The sequence below is a fragment of the Crocodylus siamensis genome, chromosome 11 (genome assembly GCF_052110815.1).
Source record: "Crocodylus siamensis isolate JL-2025a chromosome 11, ASM5211081v1, whole genome shotgun sequence".
NCBI lineage: Eukaryota > Metazoa > Chordata > Crocodylia > Crocodylidae > Crocodylus > Crocodylus siamensis.
In genome coordinates this window covers 46,019,286-46,037,915 of record NC_143405.1, presented here as the reverse complement: position 1 = coordinate 46,037,915, position 18,630 = coordinate 46,019,286, and the positions used below count along the sequence as shown (strand labels likewise).

The following is an 18,630-nucleotide window of genomic DNA, read 5'->3' as shown; positions in this document are numbered from 1 at the left end:
GGCATGGATTTTAATACTAGCTCTGCTACAGGTTTTCTATGTATAGTTTGTTTACACTTGTTGTGCCTTACATTTGTGGATTTAGATTTGTAATATGTCTACCATGCAGGCCTACTCTAAGAGCTGCTGAATATTTTCAAGGTGCTTTTTTAATTCCTTGTATAAAAGTCCATTGAAAAGTAAAGTATTGTTATTGTAAAAATATGATCCACAGAATGTTTCTTTTTTTGTTCATTGTTTTTCATATTTAAGGTATATAAGAAAGCCATGAAAAACCTGCTGCCCACACCAGCCAAATCCCATTATACATTCAACCTGCGTGACTTTTCACGTGTTATCCAAGGCTGCTTGCTCATTAAGAAAGAATCAGTTGAAAAAAAGCAAACAATGATTCGTCTCTTTGTTCATGAAGTATTTCGAGTATTTTATGACCGCCTTGTAGATGATGCTGATAGTGCCTGGTTGTTCAGGTTGGTGAAAGATATAGTGAAAGAACATTTCAAAGAAGGATTTGACCAAGTTTTTGCACATCTTAAACAAGGGAGTGCAGCTGTAAGTATTGCTTTTGGCATTGTAACATTCCTTTTTCCTTATTTTCTGTATCATAATTTAGGGCCAGGCAAATTATTGGCCAAAAAATGCAATTTCCTGTCAACAGAAACATTTGTGAATGTATATAAAACTTGCTATTTATTTTGTCCTGAAATTGAGAAGAAAATGTTTGAAAGGGTTTAACTGTTTCATTTGAATATTTTCCAAATGAAATGTTTCAGTTGTGAGTGTAGTATCTACAGGAGGAAATTTGATGACAAAGATTCTTAATGGACTGTCAAAATTTGGTTTAATAGATAAAGAAACCTTCCCTCTTTGGATTTGGCCTGTAAATTGCTTATTGTATAATAACTTGTTTTCTGTAATTGTTATTGCATTCTAACTTGTTTGGATGTTTTTCATTATGTAAGTTCCCTCCCTTTTTGTCTTTAACCAGTTAGTTCTTCTCCTACACATAAATTAACCTTATGGCTCTAGTTCAGATTTCCTAAAAGGAGGAAGGATACTACATCCATGCTGGTGTTAATTTATGATGCCCTTGAGGTCTTGGTTATTTTGGTGGATGAGAATATGAATCAATTTGAGTTAATTGTGTTACAAGAATTAATAAATATGTTTACTACATACTGGGTGCATTTACGTGTTAAGTAATGTACTGTAGTTACTGTGTATTAAGTTGGTACTTTCATAACCAAGTACTAAATCAATGAGCAGTAACTGGTGCTACTGTGCAATAGTGCTGATGCATGAGTTTTTACTGATGTTAACTGCGTAGTAGCTTAATACTACTGTGCAGTAGCGTATTAGCATGGGTTTTGCCCTGCGCACTACTGGGCACTGTTAATAGGCTACCACACAGTGTCTCATGTAGATGCACCCATAGTAGAGGAGCAATAGAAACTAGGAATAGATAATATTGTGAAGTGATTTTGGCTATTCCCTAATGTAATGCATTTCAGAGCTTCTGTTCATTTTCATGTACATTCAGTGGCAACGTGCCAGTGCACCCCTGTCAGGCTATGCTCCCTGTTTAGCTGGCAGGCAGGGGGGCAGGTGGGAGTGCCAGTACCCATGCTGCAAGCGCCAGCCAGGGAGCAGAGCTGCCAGCAAAAGCATTTTTTGGTGAGTGCGGTCAGCTGTGAGGGACCACCCCCATCAGTGGGGTCAGCTGCCATGGCCCCACCCCACCCCCAGTTGCTGACTGAAGAGGCACCAGTCACCTATGTGTACATTTATCTATTACCTAACTTGTTTTGGAAAGTTCTGACTTAAGAAACTGATCATTAAACTTCACTTTGTAATTTATTGAAATTTATACTATAGGTGACTGAGGAAGATACTAGGAGTTTAGTATTTGGTGACTATATGACCCCTGACCTTGAAGGAGATGAAAGACTTTATATTGAAATTCCAAGTATTCAACAGTTCAGTGATGTTGTGGAGCAGTGTTTAGATGAATATAATCAAACCCACAAGACAAGGATGAACCTTGTAATTTTCAGGTGTGTTATTTTGTATTGTATTATTGTATATAAGAAAAGTGCTTCAAGTACTTTGTCTATCTTCAAACTGCTGCTAAAAGCAGTATGTGATTAGTAATGAAAACTAATTATGATGTTGATTAAATGCAGCCAACACTGAGAATGACCATAAAATATATTGTCTATATTGGGCAAACATGCTGAGTATACCCATCTGAGTAAGATGTGTGGCAGTGCTCACTGAGTGCAGTCCCCCCTTTTTCAAGTTATGGTGATTTCTTTTGTAAAAATCTATCTATCTATCTATCTATCTAAGATACATAAGATTATATAGTATCACACCACAAAAAGAAAAAAACCTTCACCCATTACAAAACTGCACCCGCACACCTGTATAAAGGCCCTCTGGCCACCCGAACCTGTTACGATATCTGCATTGCATGCAACACACACAAAACAAATAAGCAAAACCTGGTCCCTCAGACCATGCAACACTTCCTTTCCATCCCCACCCCGCTTGTGGGGTCGCATACTCAGTTCAAGTATCCTCTCCATTGTTGTTGCTCCAGCTCCCACTGGAGGACCCACTGCTGCTGTCACTGTCACTATCCTCTGGTCCACTTGTCCCTTCCTCTTCTTTGCTGCCACTGCCCTTCTCTCCGCTTGGGGGACATTGGATGATCCTGTGCTACATGTCTCTGTGCCAGGTGACTTTGGCCATGCCCCCTCCATCCTCCACTACCAATTTCTGGTAATAGATCTGGAGTTCACTGAGAGCCAATTTCATGCAGCCTACTACCTCTGTGTCCATTTGCCTGTACAACAACAGATTCCTGGCCTTCCACAGGGAGCTCCTGGCATGGGACGCAAACTGGTCAAAACAGGGTGACAGGCTCCTCTAGTGTTTGGTGAGGTGCCCATACTGCTGCTTCTCTGGTTAGCCAGCTGACATAAGTCAACACTTTGCAGAGCTGCTTCACCCTTTTCCATACTTCCTTGATGCAGGTGCAGGTGCAGAGCCAGAGGAGGTGGTCAGTTGTCTCAGTGGCCCCATGGCAGTTGGGCCCCTGGCAGCTGGGTCTCCCCAACTGCCCCTCTCTGTCTTCGGGCCCTCACTGGTAGAGCTCAGTGAGCTATGAACCAGTTCAGGTCCTTGTGATCTTTGTGCAGATCCTTGTGGTGGATGCTCTCCCACACAGCCTGGCGCACATCGCCCAGGAGAAGGTCCACGGGATAGATAGTATCCTTTAGTCTCACCATCTTCTGGATCTTCCTGTGGTTCCTCATGGTCTCTGGGCCTGTGTTCTGCAGGCCATACACCAGGGGTGGGCAAAATGTGAACCGCGGGCCGATTATGGCCCACCAGGCCATTCTATCTGGCCCGTGGGGCCCCTCAAAAATTTAGAAAGTTAATATTTATCTGCCCCTGGCTGGCTGTCATGTGGCCCTCAATGCCTTGCCAAAACTCAGTAAGAGGCCCCCCACCCAAAACACTTGCCCTCCCCTGCCGTACATGTTGTGGCACTGGTTCAGGGTCTCGTAGAGCCACGGTGTACCCAAGATCCACGGTTTATGGTTGGGCAGGGTGAATACTCCCCAGTGTCTCAGGATGTACCCTGCGAAGTATCTCACGAGGCAAGTGATTTTTGGATTCTGCATCCATCACCAGCTTGCAGATCAGGCTCATATACTTGGCCTACAAGAACAGGAAAATGTCTGGCATGCCCCTGCCCCTGGCCCTCTTGTCCTTGTACAAGGTCTTCTGAGTGACTTTTCCCGTCTGGAGCCCAGAAGAAAATTCACATAGCCCTCTGGATCCTGTGGGCAACATGCTCGGAAGAAGGGTAGACCAGTGCGGTGTACAGAAGCACTGGTAAGTGTTGTAATTATTTTGCACTTGCTAAGTGCTATAGGTGGCCATGTTCGCATGTGTTTAGTGTTTATGTAACAAGTGCTGGGTGGATGGGAGACTCTGGGGCTGCAGCGTGGAAGCACCATGCAGCTGGAATTTTCCGCACGGGGTCTCTCAAGGGGAAGTCCAGGGCCTGTCAATAATGTGACAGTCGCCGCTTCGGGCCAATGAGAAAGCGCCACATGTAATTAGACCGCCCTGCATCACAGAGAGTATAAAAAACATCGCGCTGTGAACTTTGGGGTCTTTGCGCGTCCGACGGAACGTACGGACTGAATCGACTCGGAGTGACCTTCGGCCTGGCCAGCCGGAGGGGAGGACGCCAGACCCGCCTGATCCCGGCAACCCTTCCCAGAGATACAACACCAGTGTGAGTGGGTGCTCACTGGTGCACCCAGCATAGTTGATTTTGTTTTGTTTAACCCTTATTAATAAAATTAAGCCTGACCTTTAAAGCGAGCGTGATCTCTGTAAGCCCGACTATCAAAAGATCCTGTCCACAATAAGAACACCGCCTTCACAACCATGATGCAACACCCCCCCCCCCCGCCATGGAGAAAGAGCACATGTGCCACAGCAGAGTCTGACAGTGAGGAAGAGGGGAAGAGCCTGCAGGGGAAAGAAGCTCTGGGGAGCAGAGGGCAAAGGAGCTAACTATCCTCCCAGGTTTCTTTTCTTTGCTGTAGCAGTGGGAAGGGGGCAAATAAATTCAAGACAAACCTCCCATAATTAAATTCTATACCTGGAAAAATGTATCAAATTTATATATTTTCCATATATAGAATCTAATTATTGGGGAGTCATCTTATATTTGAGAAAATATGGTAGTTTGGGGTGCTAGATAATGTGACCGTATTATATTTTAGAAAGTATACCTTGCCTTTCTCTTCCCTTTCACATGTTTAGACCAATCTGTCTTATCTCTTTGCAGATACTTGGGCAATTGAAGTGATTTGATTGGGAAGCTTATGAAGCTTATTCCTTTAGCTATTTGATGACTGACGCAATGTTTTTATCATTAGGGCCCTTTACTGAGTTGCTTCTTGTGTAAGCATTCTGTAAACTTCTGCACCAATTCCAGTACTGCTGTACTGGTGCATTGCTGCCTCTTCAATTCATGGGGAGTCATACCACTTATTTTGCAGCCAGGGGCATGGTAATGATGCAAAATATTGCGGTTCGTTTCTTTTGGAGGCTCGCAAATAATTCTCAGGCACACACTATTAGCAGCACAAAAGGTGTATTTGCAAATAGGGTCAGAGCAGAGACAGAAAATCTCAGATTACTCCGCCCCCTGAGGAAATCTGCAGCAGGCACTATATGCTCTCCCTCCTGGGCACGTGTGCAGAAACAGGAACTCTTACAGCTCATTTCTGGTTCATACAAACATATATGTGATCACGTCACTTTATCCGTCGCATGTATATTATAATTAACTACTTAAGTATGCGGGGCGGATGCATCAGCTAATTACGCATGCTCAGAAAGCTCTCTAGGTCACCAAGAGTTGAAATCCCCCCCCCCTTTCAAGGACACAGTCAGTTGAATTCCAGCTTCTGTAATCTGCATGTGAAAGTCAGGGGGAGTGTGGGAGTAGAGAGTAATTTAGCATTAGAAAAGCTAGCAATGGCCAAGGGAGAGAAATGTCCTTGGCAGTGTTTCTTCTTATCAGGTACGAGATGCAAACTGTGCAGTTCTAATAATATTTCTAACAGTAATAGAGCACTTCAGGTGTCTTTCTACAGTTCTGGAAGCATGAGTTCTAGCCCTCCTCTGGGCTCATATACAGTTGATTTAGCTATAAATGGGTATTTGATCATGAAATCAAAGGTAACTAGACATGATGCTAGCCACTTCACTCTGGTATGTCTTAACAACTCTATCCCAGTGGACCATTAAGCTTGGATAGACCTTCTATCCTTGCTTGCAGTCTCCAGGCTTTCATTTTACCCTGAGTCTAAGGTGCAGCACAACTATGGCCCATTTTTGCTGCTGTAGCTTGTCTATAAGATTTTGGCTATGTAGCCTAATTCATTGATCTGGAAATGTAATGCACATACAAAAATCCTGACATAGCTTCTGATGTATTTTTTTGTCCAGGTAGGACAAGTCAAAATTTATTGTCTTTGAGATGATAATAGAAAAAAGTGATCTCAGAAGAATACTTCCCTAATAGATTCATATTGTTTTAACATTTCCAAAAATATATGAGTAATGAAACTACCATGCATTAGAACTGGGAAGTTCTCTTCTGTTATTTCCTTCTTTTTGATTGATGTTCCTCTTAATGCAGACCTGTTCTCTTTCCTTTCCCCAGTCTCTAGAGGGTGATATGTGTACAGTGGTTATAGTTTTAACAGATTTGAATGATCAGTTTGTTGCTGGTCATGTGTTTGTGTTTATGTTGGGAAGACACATTTTTCTTTACAAATTTCCTAACTTACTGACAGAACTTAAATGTATTGATTTAGAAAAATCTCATACATACATACATAAATTTTCTTTGTCATCATCATGTTTAATATATTTCAACATTAGGTATGTGTTGGAACATTTGTCTCGTATAAGCCGTATTTTGAAGCAGTCAGGTGGAAATGCCTTACTTGTTGGAATGGGAGGAAGTGGACGTCAGTCCTTGACTCGTCTGGCTACATTCATGGCAAAAATGTGTGTTTTTCAGCCAGAGATCTCTAAGAGTTATGGTATGAATGAGTGGAGGGATGATCTGAAGGTAAGTATTACCACATATGCGTGTATGTGTTTCTGAATTTTCCAGAGGAGTATTCTAGATACTACAATGTTTTGCATGACCTGATTTTGTCTTGTAGAACCTGTTGAAGAATGCAGGCGTGAAGGGCTTGAAAACTGTTTTTATAATCACAGACACGCAGATTAAAGAAGAAGCTTTTTTGGAAGATATTGATAGTGTGCTCAATACTGGGGAAGTACCCAACCTTTTTGCACCAGATGAAAAACAAGAGATTATGGAGGTATTCTTATGAATTGATTATATATTTCTGAAATGCAGTCTTCCTTAGTAAGCTTTAAAAAGGGGACTATACATCAACTAACCACTGCCACACAATTTTAAAACAAAATGGGTTTTAAACTGAGGGTTTTTTGCTTTGATCTATCATGAAGAATTTAGCATAGTACAAATTTAATAAAGAGAGTGGCTTTGGATAAGTGCTTCTCATTTAATGATTCCTACTGGACCTTGTTACAGTCCTTAAGGGTGTTTACAGAAGTTACATTTTTCACATGATGAGGCCCCTGAAAGCGCTATATGTTCATGGCTGCAGAGCACTTTAAAATGGCCAAGTGTGTGACAATTTAACCCGCATCTGATAAAATCTCTGTACAGGTTCCCTGCGAGTGTTAATTTCAGGCAATTCTGCCCACATCCCATGCAGGTCTGTAGGGCTGCCACAGAGAAGACAAGAGTCTCCTTACTATGCAAGGGAGACAGGGGGTGGGGAAAGGGAGCCCCCCCAGCTGCACGTGCGCCCCCCAAGCTACCCCTACTGGGGTCCTGGTGGCAGCTCTGCTGGGCCCTCAAGGCTGTGGGGGGGCTCCCTTTCCACCCCCATGTGAGCATCTTGGTGGTGTCAGAGGCTGTCTCACAGGGAGCTGAGAAAGGGGGACAGGACCCCCCCACCTCACTGGCCCAACCTGGCTACCCCTGCTGGGGTTTTGTGGGGAGCCTGGCCAGGTCTGCATGGTAGCGGACTCTGTTCCCCCTTCCCCACAGCTCTGGGCATGGCAGACTCTGCTGCTGTTAAGATGCTCGCATGGGGTGGGGGAGGATGGAGAAGGGAGCCCCCTTGCTGCACAGGATTGGCTTGGCTCCCCCCAAGATCCCAGCAGGAGGGGAATATGTGAGGGGGGCCTCCATCCCTTCTCCCCCAGCTGCTGCTGACAGTTGCCAGCTGGCAGGGGGAGGCAGGGCTGGGGAGACAGGTGGTCTGGCAGCCTCCTAGGAGGCTGCTGGTACACCCCTGCTTTCTGGCCAGGGCTGGTCCAGGCAGACTCCATGACCCCACTACCCAACTGGCAAATGCTGGTTGGATTCAGTGGCACTCTAACTCACAGCACTTTGTATAAAGTAACATGAGTTAGTGTGCCTTCCCAATAGGCTGACTTTACTTGTATACACGTCCTTAGTTAATATATTTGTAAAATGGAGTGGCTGATATCTACCTGCTTCTGATTTTGCCCTTGTGCTTTTGCCCACCGTAACACATCACATATTTAATCTGTGCATCTGGCCAACACTAAATAACTGCAAATGTTCTAAAGACTTAATTATGCTGCACAGGAGATGAATTGCCTGTGTTTCACTTGCTGGAAGCCCAGTAAGTTCCCTGGACAATGCAGTCCACTTCTGTCTTTTTGTTGGATGCTGTGTTAAGAGCAAAATTCTGCTCTCCATTACACTTGCAGCTCACAACGAAGTTCCTCCTTTGGTTTATCAGAGGGCAGAAATGATTCATAAATGTATTTATTTAGTCACATCTTCATAAAACAGGATTAGGTTTACATTTTCAAACAGTACTCACTAATTTCTGTCATTCAGCATTTTTGAACATCAGCCTTAAAAGTCTTAAGTTGGCCACCTAAAAATAATAAGCAATATATTGAAAATTTAGGTTTTAATCTTTTCAAATGTCCATGTTAAGCACACCATCCACTGTGTTTTGTTTCACTCATTCAAATTGTTTTTCAGTACCTACTCAGATATTTTGACTAATTAGCTATGTTGTTTGATATGTTTGTGTTTTTCTCCCCAATGTGGTGTGTTAATCAGTATGCTGAGTTCAGCACTCCATATATTTTGGTAAGAAGTTAGGTTATAAATTTAATTGATTCAGTGTTTATGGAGTTGTATTTTGAGTTAGCCAAGTATTTAGTAAAATATATTGGTTGAATTATAGGTCTGTCTTTAAATTTTATGGTTCCTTTGAACATATTCTTTAATTTAAAATAGTGATGTAACAGTTAAATGTAGTAATTGTTCTGTAATATGTCAACTAGAGTAAATTCATTATTCATGAAAATATGTTGCATCAAAATAATTTAACATTGAACCTTTAACTTCACTGGGTTTTTTATAAATTTATTTTAATTGCTAGATTATAACAAATAGCCATGATTTTGTGGAAAAGTAATTTGAATTATGGGGATTTGGATAGTCTTTTCAAAGTGCTTCTTGTGCCTTGCTACATAACGGAAGGTAATTTTTGTTTTGACAGCATGGTAGTAGATGGTAACGGGGACATGTTTTTTCTTTTAGTCAAAATCTCAGGGGGGTGGGTTTTTTGTCTTAGGAGGGGTTTTTCTGTATGTCTTAATGTGACATGTTTTGATGCCTGGAAGTTTAAATTCTCATTTACCTATAGGTAAAGGCAGCATATCTTTTTAATTAAAGGTTTTTGAATGTTGTCTCCAAAAAATGTTTTTAGTAAGTGGTTCGTTTTTTATGAATTTTTAGTTAGGAGACTGGTAGATCACTTAATGTAGATGTGATAAGGAAAAACATCCACTTTAATGACAGTGGCTTTTCTCATAATAAGGATAATAAGTTGTCCCATCTGTTTATAACTCTTAATGTTTTTTATGAGTGGTTGAAGATTGATTTTAATTGCACTTTATTCTTGTTAGTTCTAAAAGCATAAGATACTTTGTTCCTTGAGTTCATTTCAAACAGTAATTTTCAAAAGATGATTTATAATATCTCTTTCAGGAGCAAATTAGTCAGTTTAATATTTATCCTAATCTAAAATTCTCATGTGGTCAAAAGCAGAGTATGGGGGTGTCAAGGTCATAGACAAATACTAGTGTGCCACCCAACAATATTATTTAGCTTTTGCTCTTCCAAGTTTATCGTCTTTTTTTTTCTTATTATTTTACCTGTACTGCATTTTAGATCAGAGGGCTGCTGCTGTAAACAATCCATAAATAGGATCATTAAATCACTTTGAAATAATTAGTTAAATTTTTTGTAGTAAATTTCCTCCATCTCAAATGCTATTTCCAGGGTGTTCGTGTAGTAGCTCAAGCTGGCAGTAAACATGAAGAACTCAGTCCTTTGTCCTTGTTTGCTTTCTTTGTGAACCGCTGCAAAGAAAATCTCCATGTAGTAGTTGCATTCAGCCCAATTGGAGATGCCTTCCGCAATCGTTTAAGACAGTTCCCATCCCTCATCAACTGTTGTACTATTGACTGGTTCCAGGTTTGTAGATATATTTCTGTTCCTTTCTTTACAAATAACTTCAGTTTTCTAATAATCTCTATATTTTCATACCAAATTTTCCTTTACTACCCAGTTGGCAGAACTATCTTTCTTTGAAAATAGTTAAGACAGTTGTGCTTTAACCTTCTGGTCCTGCGGGTCAAATGAGAAGTACAGGGCCAGTCCACAGGCTGGATATGGCACATGCAGTTGGTCCACAGGTGCAATCTGGTGTGCTGGCCCAGCCGCATTCACTGGCCTGACACCTTGTGTGGTGCAAATCTCTGTGCCAGATCTGGCTACTAATCAACTCAACCCCACTTGCTGGATCTGCCTGCATGCCAGCCTGACCCTAAACACCAGATGCTGTCACACATTGACCCAACCCTTCACACCAACCCCACTGTAAACCATGATCTAGTCATGTCATCTGCCTGCAGGGCTCTAACAGGTCCAAAAATTTGGGAGCAGGGAAGTTGCAATTAATGCAAACACTATCCTGCTGCCAAATTTTTGGACTTGCGGGCCAGATGATGGTCTTATGGGTTGTATCTGAACCACAAGATATCTCAATAAGCCATCTTCACTCAATTGCAAGAGGTGACATGCAGTCCTGTGCAAGTTAAAAAGATTTTAAAATATTTTCAATACAGGATGTTTTATGATGGTTATGACAGTTTTTACTCCCATGAACAATTGTGCTATCTAATGGTCTTTGCTTACTTTTTTGGTGATTGTGGGGTTTTTTTTAAACCTTACCAGATAATATGATAGTCTCTATCTCAAGGCACTAGAAGTTATTTTAAAATACTTGCTCACATCTTAATATTGTTACTAGTTAGGGCAGTGAATAATTAGCCTGAGTCTTTTTATATTAAAATCAGTCAATTGAAAATCTAAAATTTTCACAACTACTGCTGCAAGCTTACAGGAGTCTGTTCTACTTTGGAGGCAAAGGGAAAATGACTGGCCATATTAGAGAGGTTTCACTCTGTGGTGTTGTTCAGTAGTGGTCTGTTCTACTAGGGAGGCTAAACACAGAGGTTCTGAAGAAGAATGAATGTCTGGAAAATTGCTTTTAATTTCTGTAAAAAAAACAATCCTTATACAACTGCACTTGAACTATAATTGGATCTACTATTCAGTTAACAACAAAACATTGCTTGAGACATACTGGAATGGACTTATGAAAGGGATTACTTATCAGGAATTGTAAATAGAAAACAAAAAAAAGACTTTTTTAATAATTCAATTTCATGTCTTCTCTCATTTTCTCCCTAGCCCTGGCCTGAAGAAGCCCTTGAACGTGTGGCTAATAAGTTCTTAGAAACACTTCAGCTCACAGACAATGAACGTCAAGAAGTTGTACCCGTCTGTAAACACTTCCATACTTCTGTTTTGTCACTCTCTTCAAAGTTAGTTATCAATATTTTTTCATGTAAATAAATGTAAAAAGACGGAAATGATTACTACTTATGTTATTGAACGTGGTAAAATGAAAAATAATAATCTAAAGCAAAAACCTGAAATTCAGGTTATAGGCAAGAAAGTATTAGTTGACTGATGAACTATATTGCTTAATGACATTCTTTTACTGATCAACTGTGTTGTAAAGATTTTGACAAGTTTAGAAAATCTTTAAAAGTAAAATAAAGGTTTTTGTGGGTGAGATCTTTTGTTGGACCAACTGTATGGTTGGGATAGTATTTTGCCCAGGCTTCTTTCCTAGAGCCGTGAGGAAAGGTACTTTAAAGATTCTCTAAGTTTATCCCATCCATGCAGATGGTCCTATAAAAGATATTACCCACAAAAAATCCTTTCTTGCATTTTTCTGGACCCTCATGTCTGCAACATCACAAAGCATTACTAGAAGTGGAGCAGTCATTCTTTAAACTAACTGATCCTCCCATTAGTTGTCAGACCTTTAATTTTAATCCTACCTTTTAAGTTCAATTTGCTATAATTAGAAAGATAATCTTTCTATTCCATAGATTCTTGCAAGACTTAGGACGACATAATTATATTACTCCTACATCTTACCTTGAACTTATTGCTGCCTTCCGACAACTTCTGACTCAGAAACGTGACACTGTGATGAAAGCAAAAAAAGGATATATAAATGGACTAGATAAACTAGCTTTTGCTGAATCGCAGGTAAGCAGATGCACTTCCTTAGCACCAAAATGCAAATCAGAGACATAACAGTTGCTAGAAAGACAAGCACAAAGCAGATCTTTGAATCAGAACTACAACATTTTTCAGGGTGAGGAACATAATTCAGATTCTTATATCTCAGACCCCCTTCTGAATTTAGTTCTAAGCCTAATGAAAACCAGTAAAAACATTTTTGACTCTGATATGGCCAAAATCTCAACAGAATTTGTGGCTTGAACAAAATGTACCAAAATGACAGAGTTCTAATGTACAAGGTGAAATATTTTTACAATCCAAGACATTGCATTTTGGACAGAATGCTCGAGGGGTGCTATTGTGAGACTGTTCCAGGGAATAATCCAAACATGAGCCTTAATTTAATTTGAAAAATCTCTTTAATATCTCACATGTATTTTGTTCCAAATACCATGTCTTTAGTTTATCAACATGTCTCTAATTTTCTATTTCAATTTCCAATCAGGGAAAGATTACTAGGTTTTATAGGCTTCAGTCTTAAATAATAGCACGATGATTTTTTTTTCCCTGCATGTATTCAGGAAATGTGCATTCCCTTATGGACCACACCCAGATCATCCAAGTAATCTTCCCTTCCAATTCAGTAACCTTCCGTTCATGCAAAGTGTTCCTCAGTGGTTCTTGCATTCACAACAATGTCTTAGAAACTAAAAACAAGATAAAGAGATTCTTTCCATTTTTCTGCAGTCGTTATGTATTTATTTTGTTGTGATAGAGGTTAGAGATCTTAGCTTTACACTGCCTAGCATAGGGTAAACATATAACAAAGAGATAAGCTTTTGCTGGATAAAATCCTGTCCTTATTGAAGTACATGACAGTTTTACTACTGATTTCAGTAGAATATAATTTCACATGCTATTTCATACTTTTTATTATTATAATATTGATGTTTCTCTGATCTGAATCTGGGTAATATGTTTGATTTAAGATCACAGTTACATTTTTCTTTTATTTGCACTATTTAAAATATTTGCTACTGTGATAATTTTATAAGGAAATGTCTGTCTAGGTTGGAGAAATGAAGCAAGAATTGGTTGATTTGAAGCCTAAACTGGAGCAAGCTAAACTGGATAATGCAAATATGATGAAGGTAGAACTATACAGATATTTTTTCATTGATAAAATACTTGATTTTCTGTTTCTGTCATGGCCTGAAAATTATTTTAATTAAGAATTATCATGTTGAAAAAAGGGGATTTCCAAATCTTTCAGTAAATATGGACAAAATGCATATCCTCCAAATAGAACCTGTTGCTGATGAAAGCTCCTATGAAAGCTGTACCCCATAGTGCAAACACTGACACATGATTCACAAAACAAACTATTAAGATTTCAAATAAGAATCCAGAGTGTCAAAACATTCTGTCCTGTTGTGGTCTTCCTGTGAGTTCTTTGCAACATGAAAGTTGCTCTGTTATCTTTACATAATTAAAAAAACAAAAGTGGAAGTGAAGAGCTGGCATTTTCTGGGGCAGAGCCTTGAGCCTAAAAAGGTTGAGAACCATACCCTGTGGCACTCTGATAAAGAACTATTCTTCAGGAATAAACCCCATTTGAGAGGAGTGTCAAACGTATTGTCTGTGGTCCAGATCTACCCCATACAGTTGCTCTGTCTACCTTGGCAGGCAACTGGAAATTGAGGGGAGTGGCTTGCCACGGAATCTGGGGCCCATGTGCTTGGATGGGCATAGTAATTGGTGGCAGGAGGGTGAATTATGGCTGATACAGCCTCAATCACCCTCCAGCCACTTTGCCTACTGCCACAGCCTACCTCCTTGACCACAAACCCCACTGCTGGCCCATGCTAGAGTCATCACCACATGCCCTATGCAGGAGCCAGAGCTGCCACTATGCTGTAGTGTATACAGAACAGGCATACAGCAGAAGCTGAAGCTGCCATTCTGCCTCTGCCTGCCCCCATGCTGGCCCTGGAGCTGTTGTCACCACTGCCACCTGCCTTGGGCTGGAGTCAGATTTGTCATAATTGCTGCCACATACCCCAGACTGAATCTGACCTACAAAGATCCATTCAACCTGGGGCAGAAGGTAAGATTGACACCTCCTTTGATTAGAAGTTCTTTTACATGTTGCAAATACTTTGTTAATGTTTTGCATGAATCCAAAATACTGATTGTGTGAGGCCTGTCCAAAAAAAAAACAAAAAACCCCACACTCAGGTAGGCTCTGGAGCGGTGAGAGACGCACGGGTGAAGCCCGCTGTGGCCCCACTCGCCTGAAGCCCCCCAGACACCCCCTCAGCAGCCGCCGAGCCCCCTGCCGACCCCCAGCACAGCCGGAGGTAAGCGGGCTCGTGGTGGGAAGGGGTTAACTCCTCGCTTGCTGGGAGGAGGCCGCTGCCTGGTGCCAGGCCAGGTCAAGCCCCCGCCCAGGCTCCTACTTGGCCCAGCCCCCCAGGGAGAGAGGAGTGAAAGAGGGGGTACTCACCAGTCCCTCTCCTGTAGGGCAGGGCCCCCCAAATCCCGCGCAGGGCCCCCCTGCCCTGAGAAGCCAGCGTTCCCCAACGGCAGGCCCACTGCGCATGCGTGTAGTTTAAAAGGGCCCGCCAAACAGGGGGATAAAAAAAACAAAACAAAAAAACCCACACTCAGGTAGGCTCTGGAGCGGTGAGAGACGCGCGGGTGAAGCCCGCTGCGCCCCCCACTCTCCCGAAGCCCCCCAGACACCCCCTCAGCAGCCGCCGAGCCCCCTGCCGACCCCCAGCACAGCCGGAGGTAAGCGGGCTCGTGGTGGGAAGGGGTTAACTCCTCGCTTGCTGGGAGGAGGCCGCTGCCTGGTGCCGGGCCGGGTCAAGCCCCCGCCCAGGCCCCTACTTGGCCCAGCCCCCCAGGGAGCCGCGCGAACAGGCTGCGTAAACAGGCGCTTGAGTTAGCGCGGAGTTCGCACAGGGGAGGGCGTGGGAGGGCACGAGACCCTGCCTGCGACCCCCCCAGAGTAGTCAGCCCCAGCCGTAGCCAGCCTACCAGAGGCATGACATGGATGGGTACGCGCCGCACCCCTCGGGTCCCCTCGGGCTCTGCGGCCCCCTCATCGGGCACCTCAGAGACGGCCGCCCAGACGGAGCCCATGGTTCCGGGCTCCACGCAGACGGAGCCCCTGGCTCTTGGCTGCGGCGGCTGTCTGTCCCTTTTTCAGGCTCTGGGGCCCGGGAGCATGGCCCCCTTGCGGGGTCTGCTCCCTACTGGGGTCTCTGGTGCGCCAGCTGGAGGAGCTCCAGGCCAGAGTCCAGAGACTGCGTGCCATCAGGGACTGCGAGCAGGAGATAGACTCCTACTGCCAGGCCCTTCTCCCCCGGGAGCCGCAGGGGAGAGCTCCATCTCCCTCCGTGACTAAGGAGGACTCTGGGACCTCCCACTCTGCCCAGTCAGGAGCATGGACCAAGGTGGTCAAGGGCCCCAAGGCCCACCGCACCAAGGCCCCTGCCCCGCCGGAGCTTAGCAACAGGTTCGCACCTCTTGCAGCCCCAGCAGAGCCCACGCAGTTGCCAGCTCCCGCAGGCAACCCAGGCTCGACCGCAGCTACTGGCCCCGCTCTCCTCAAGACAAAGCGTAAGGTGTTTGTTGTGGGAGACTCCATCCTGCGGGGCACTGAGGGGGCAATCTGCCGCCCCGACCCCTTAGCCCGGGAAGTCTGCTGCTTCCCGGGGGCCCACATCCGAGACATTGCGGAGAGGATCCCGCAGCTCCTCCGGCCCACAGACCACTACCCCATGCTCCTGATTCATGTGGGCACCAATGACACGGCTCGGAGCACCCCCAGCCAGGTCATGAGGCACTACAGGGAGTTGGGAGCGGGGCTTAGGGGTCTGGGAGCTCAGGTGGTGTTTTCCTCGATCCTCCCAGTCTCGGGCTATGGGCAGAGGAGGGAGAGGAGGATCCATGCGATGAACCAAAGACTGCGGGGCTGGTGTTATCGGGAAGGCTTTGGCTTCCATGACCACAGCCCGCTCTTTGGAGAGAGAGGCAGCGAGCTGCTGGGAAGAGATGGCCTCCACCTCTCTCCCCTGGGGAGGAGGCTCTTCTCAGCCAGGTTGGCTGACCTGCTCCACCGGGCTTTAAACTAAGCCCGCTGGGGGATGGGGGGGACTACTGCCCCTGCTGGCCTGCTGAACGGGCCTTGCAAAGCCAGCGGACCAAGGCACTTAAAGGGGCACTTAAGGGAGCCCACCCCTGCCCCAGCCCTGGCACAATCTGTGGGCAAGGCAAGAGCCCCCAAGGGCACACTTGCCTGCCTGTACACTAATGCCAGGAGCCTGGGCAACAAGCAGGACGAGCTCGTCCTCCTGCTCAGTGCAAAGAAATATGATGTCATTGGGATAACGGAGACCTGGTGGGACTCCACCCATGATTGGACCACGGGGATAGAGGGCTATACCCTGTACAGGAGGGATCGTGTTGAAAAAAGGGGCGGGTGTGTAGGTCTCTATGTGAAGGAAAGCTACATGTCCCTGCAAGCTGATGTTGGCGACCGGCATGGACAGCTAGAGACCCTCTGGGTAAAAATTTGTGGGGAATTCGGCACAGGGGACACAACAGTGGGAGTCTACTACAGACCTCCCACTCAAAGTCCCGAGCTTGACCAGGAGTTCGCCCAGGAACTGACTGAGGCCGCTTGCTCCAGGATCTTGGTTGTCATGGGTGACTTCAATTACCCGGACATCTCGTGGGAAGATCACTCAGCTAAATCTGAGCGGGCGCAAAGCTTTCTCTCGTGCGTGGATGACCTCTACCTGACTCAAGAAGTCTATGGGCCAACGAGAGGCAAAGCGCTGCTTGACCTGGTACTGGCTACGGGGGACGACCTAATTGGCGACCTAGTGATCGATGGGAAGTTGGGTGACAGCGACCACGAGCTGATCACCTTCACCATCCGCCGTAAAGCTGGCAAGTCAGTCAGCATCACAGAAGTCCTTGACTTCAGAAAAGCCAACTTTGACAAGCTCAAGAGGCTAGTCAGTCAGGCCCTCAGGGACCATGACCCCAGGGAGTTGGGAGTTCAAGAACAGTGATTGCTTCTCAAGGAAGCGATCCTCAGTGCACAAGCTAAATCTATTCCAACACGGAAGAAAGGCAGCAAGAAGGCACAGCAGCCCCCCTGGCTCTCCAGGGACCTAGCGGACCTACTGTGGCTAAAAAGGAAAGCCTACAAAGGATGGAGGATGGGATTCACCTCCAAGGAGGATTACTCCGCGCTGGTCCGGTCCTGCAGGGAGCAAACCAGGAAAGCCAAGGCTGCAACTGAACTCCAACTAGCTTCAGGCATCAAGGACAACAAAAAGTCCTTTTTCAGATATGTGGGGAGCCGGAGGAAAAGCAAGGGCATTGCTGGACCCCTGCTAAACCAGATGGGGCAACTGACAACTGACGCCCGAAGACTGGAAGAAGGCCAATGTGGTGCCGATCTTCAAGAAAGGGAGGAGAGTGGATCCAGCTAACTACAGGCCCATTAGCCTGACTTCTATCCTGGGGAAGATCTTAGAAAAGTTTATTAAGGAGGCCATCTTTGAGGGACTGGCCCAGGCTAACATCCTAAGGGACAGCCAGCACGGGTTTGTTGCGGATAGGTCTTGTTTGACCAATCTCATTTCCTTCTATGACCAGGTGACCTATCACCTGGACAAGGGAGAAGAGATTGATGTCATATATCTTGACTTCAAAAAAGCTTTTGATCTGGTATCCCATGATCACCTCTTGGCCAAACTGGCCGGTTGTGGCTTTGGCTCCACCACGATCCGCTGGCTGGGAAATTGGCTTCGTGGTCGGACCCAGAGGGTTGTGATTGATGGCAGTCACTCATCGTGGTGCCCTGTGACCAGTGGGGTCCCTCAAGGCTCTGTCCTGGGACCCATACTGTTCAACATCTTCATTAACGATGCGGACATTGGAGTCAGGAGTGGACTGGCCAAGTTCGCCGATGACACCAAACTTTGGGGCAAAGCATCCACGCCAGAAGATAGGCGGGTGATCCAGGCTGACCTGGACAAGCTCAGCAAATGGGCAGACGAGAACCTGATGGTGTTTAACACCGAAAAATGCAAGGTTCTCCACCTTGGGAGGAAAAACCTGCAGCACCCTTATAGGCTTGGCAGTGCTAAGAAAAAGACTTGGGGGTCATCATTGACCACAAGATGAACATGAGCCTGCAATGCGATGCTGCAGCTAGTAAAGCGACCAAAATGCTGGCGTGCATCCATAGATGCTTCTCGAGCAAATCCCGGGACGTCAGTCTCCCCTTGTACTCGGCC

The 18,630-nt window shown here is 44.7% G+C and overlaps 1 protein-coding gene and 1 long non-coding RNA gene across 2 annotated transcripts in view; one reads left to right on the top strand and one right to left on the bottom strand.

Moving 5' to 3' along the window:
* The window catches only part of LOC149855799 (uncharacterized), a 28,743-nt gene extending 13,683 nt beyond the window's left edge, over positions 1–15,060 (bottom strand). The window contains exons 1-2 of the long non-coding RNA XR_016438503.1: positions 14,814–15,060; positions 12,218–12,266 (exon numbers count right to left, since the gene is read on the bottom strand). This is a non-coding gene — a long non-coding RNA (uncharacterized LOC149855799). The remainder of the gene's footprint in view (positions 1–12,217; positions 12,267–14,813) is intronic.
* DNAH12 (dynein axonemal heavy chain 12) overlaps positions 1–18,630 on the top strand; it is a 162,828-nt gene that overhangs the window by 82,462 nt on the left and 61,736 nt on the right. Inside the window, exons 41-48 of the mRNA XM_090022245.1 lie at positions 253–552; positions 1,876–2,054; positions 6,484–6,676; positions 6,774–6,935; positions 9,983–10,177; positions 11,459–11,592; positions 12,169–12,331; positions 13,378–13,458. Of these exons, the coding sequence (XP_089878371.1) occupies positions 253–552; positions 1,876–2,054; positions 6,484–6,676; positions 6,774–6,935; positions 9,983–10,177; positions 11,459–11,592; positions 12,169–12,331; positions 13,378–13,458 (1,407 nt within the window). The remainder of the gene's footprint in view (positions 1–252; positions 553–1,875; positions 2,055–6,483; positions 6,677–6,773; positions 6,936–9,982; positions 10,178–11,458; positions 11,593–12,168; positions 12,332–13,377; positions 13,459–18,630) is intronic.